Consider the following 2,872-nt stretch of genomic DNA (forward strand, 5'->3'; position numbering starts at 1 on the left):
CTGCTCCACAGCGCTCCTCAGGGTCTGACTGGGGCGAAGGTTCACCTTCCAACAGGACAACAACCCTAAGCACACAGCCAAGACAATGCAGGAGTGATTTCGGGACAATCCAGAGCCCGGACTTGAACCCGATCTAACATTTCTGGAGAGACCTGAAAATAGGTAGGTGTGCAGCAACGCTCCCCATCCAACCTGACAGAGCTTGAGAAGATCTGCAGAGAAGAATGGGAGAAACTCCCCAAATACAGGTGTGGCAAGCTTGTAGCATCATACCCAAGAAGACTTGATGCTGTAATCACTGCCAAAGGTGCTTCAACAAAGTACTGAGTAAAGGGTCTGAATACTTATGTTAATGTAATATTTCATTTTTATAATGAGCAAAACTGTCAAAAAACTTTTTTTTTTTTTTGTCATTATGGGGTATTGCGTATAGATTGATGAGGACAAAAAATATTTCAATCAATTTTAGAATAAGGCTGTAACGTAACAAAATGTGGAACAAGTCAAGGGGTCTGAATACTTTCTGAAGGCACCATCTAGGCAAGGCAAGAAGCCAAAATGTGAGGTAAGCAATTATCTAGGCTACAGCCTTTTCTCAGTTCAATTCAGTTGATGTTAATAGTAATGACAGTATGAAGGCTTCGTAGTGTTTTGCTGATACAGTAACAATAAACCATGTTCAATCCATGCAAAAAGTTAACAGCAAGGAATTGTAATTCTACACCTCAAACATTCCCTGAAAAGCATAAAGAAAGACCACTGCAATAGTAAGATAATACCACTTGCCTGCCCTACATTATAGGAGAGATAGAGTATAGGCAGAGATACTGCGTCACACAGTCATCATTCATAATTCGTTTTTCTTTAGTTGCAGTTTATTCATAGTCATTGAGTATCGCTCATGCAATGCGGCTAAGAGGCCAGGGTGTGGACTGTGACTGTCAGCAGCTGTCTGCCAGTGCCTTCACTAGCAGGATGAGAAGGTCTTCCAAAAGAACTTCTTACAGGGGGATCTCACTCTGGCAGGAACTTGAGCTCTGAGAGCTCTGTCCTGCAGCTCTCTGTGGAGCTGTTGATCAGGATACATATACTCTGGCGTCAGCTCATTCAGCCCCGACAACATCTTCAACAGGTCCCTCTGCTCCACAGTCAACTCCTGGACCAAACATACATTTTTGGCATGTATTATTAAATCAATTATATAGGTGAATATGATTTGCACAACATGATCCTGGATGGAGGGAGTTGACACTTGATTAAGTCCTTGTTAGGTTGCATCCAATGGATAACTTCCTCTCAGCCAGGTTTGCTGTCAGAACGGTTTCTAAGGGCTCCATTCAATCCACATCGCGGGACTTTAGCTTTACAGCGTGATTAGAATTTAACGGCAATGTTTCCACTTTAGCGGAGACTGTATTCACCGTAAACGCGGAATATGTTGTCTCAATCTGAAATTACCTTTATATTTCTAGCGTGGAATCTAATGTTTCAGCGTTACAGATTGAATAGAGGCCTAAATCACGTGTCAACTACTGCCAGCCAGGACACGTTGACCTGCGAATCAAACCGACTTTAAGCGTGTATCCAGAAAACCACTATCTGGAGTTAATCTGAATATCGGCATTTGTGGTTGCAATTCATGGCTCATGCCTGATATTACAACACAACAAACATGCAGCATCAAGTGTGGTGTCAAAGCTCAACTTTAGAACTTTACCACAAAACTATGAGCTGTCCCCAAAGGTCTAAATTGACATATGTAGAAACTAACATTTTCATACCAAACCTTTAAACACGCTATTGAGTTTAATAGGGAGTGAATATTATCAACTCACCTGATTGCGCAGCAATCCTAGGTTATCCTCTATGGGAAGTGCCGTTGTCTCTTGTCCACTCCACACCATGAGGACGAAGGGTACTAAACTCACCAGCACCCTCATGATCATCACTTTTTGAAGCTGCTGCAGGTCTCGTGGCACAAGCCTTATTTTTATAGACCACACACACACACACACACACACACACACACACACACACACACACACACACACACACACACACACACACACACACACACACAGGTGTTTGACGCAATAGACATGAGTAATTAGCAAAATGAGCCCATTTCCTATTAATACACTGAAGTAGATTTTTTAAAAAACATGTCAATACAGTATGTTCTCTGAATTAGACATCACAATTAAGTGGATGTAATTTCCTTTAAAAGCCTCCCTCCCCCACAATTTGTAACATCTCCTCTAAGTAATTATGTACTGATTAAGTATCAATTTGGCATGTGTTCCATAATTGTAAAAATAAATGGTAAGGACAAAATAACAAAAGTGTGACGAAAGTTAGGAAAGGATCTCAAAACTAAGGGCTCTATTCAATCTGTATCACAAAAGCAATCCATGGTTTGGTTTAGTTTCCCCTGGCACCGTTTCCACATGCTAACGTTTTAGCATTTGTGGCACAAATCCCATTCGAGTCATGGGACAGATATTTGCATGTTTTGCACACCATGTCCAAATCATTGGCCCCATGACTTGAATGGGATTTGTGCCACAAATGCTAAAACATTAGGGTGGTAAGCCAGCAGCATACCACCCTGCATCCCACTGCTGGCTTGCTTCTGAAGCTAAGCAGGGTTGGTCCTGGATGGGAGACCAGATGCTACTGGAAGTGGTTTTGGTACACCCTTTCCTATGGTCTAAAAAAAATATATATATCCCAGGGCAGTGATTGGGGACATTGCCCTGTGTAGGGTGTTGTCTTTCAGATGGGATGTTAAACAGGTGTCCTTACTCTCTGAGCTCACCTAAGATCCCATGGCACTTATTGTCATTCTTTATTTAACTAGGCAAGTCAGTTA

At 42.0% G+C, this 2,872-nt stretch overlaps 1 protein-coding gene across 1 annotated transcript; it reads right to left on the reverse strand.

The window, feature by feature from the left end:
• Positions 1-460: 460 nt before the first annotated feature.
• On the reverse strand, positions 461-1,982 carry sst6.2 (somatostatin 6.2). The gene is made up of 2 exons (XM_014146349.2): positions 1,836-1,982; positions 461-1,156 (listed from the first exon to the last, which is right to left on the reverse strand). The coding sequence occupies exons 1-2, from the start codon at positions 1,944-1,946 to the stop codon at positions 968-970; spliced, it is 300 nt and encodes a 99-aa protein (XP_014001824.1). The 5' UTR covers positions 1,947-1,982; the 3' UTR covers positions 461-967.
• Between the last annotated feature and the right edge of the window lie 890 nt (positions 1,983-2,872).

This window comes from Salmo salar, chromosome ssa15 (genome assembly GCF_905237065.1).
Source record: "Salmo salar chromosome ssa15, Ssal_v3.1, whole genome shotgun sequence".
Lineage (NCBI taxonomy): Eukaryota > Metazoa > Chordata > Actinopteri > Salmoniformes > Salmonidae > Salmo > Salmo salar.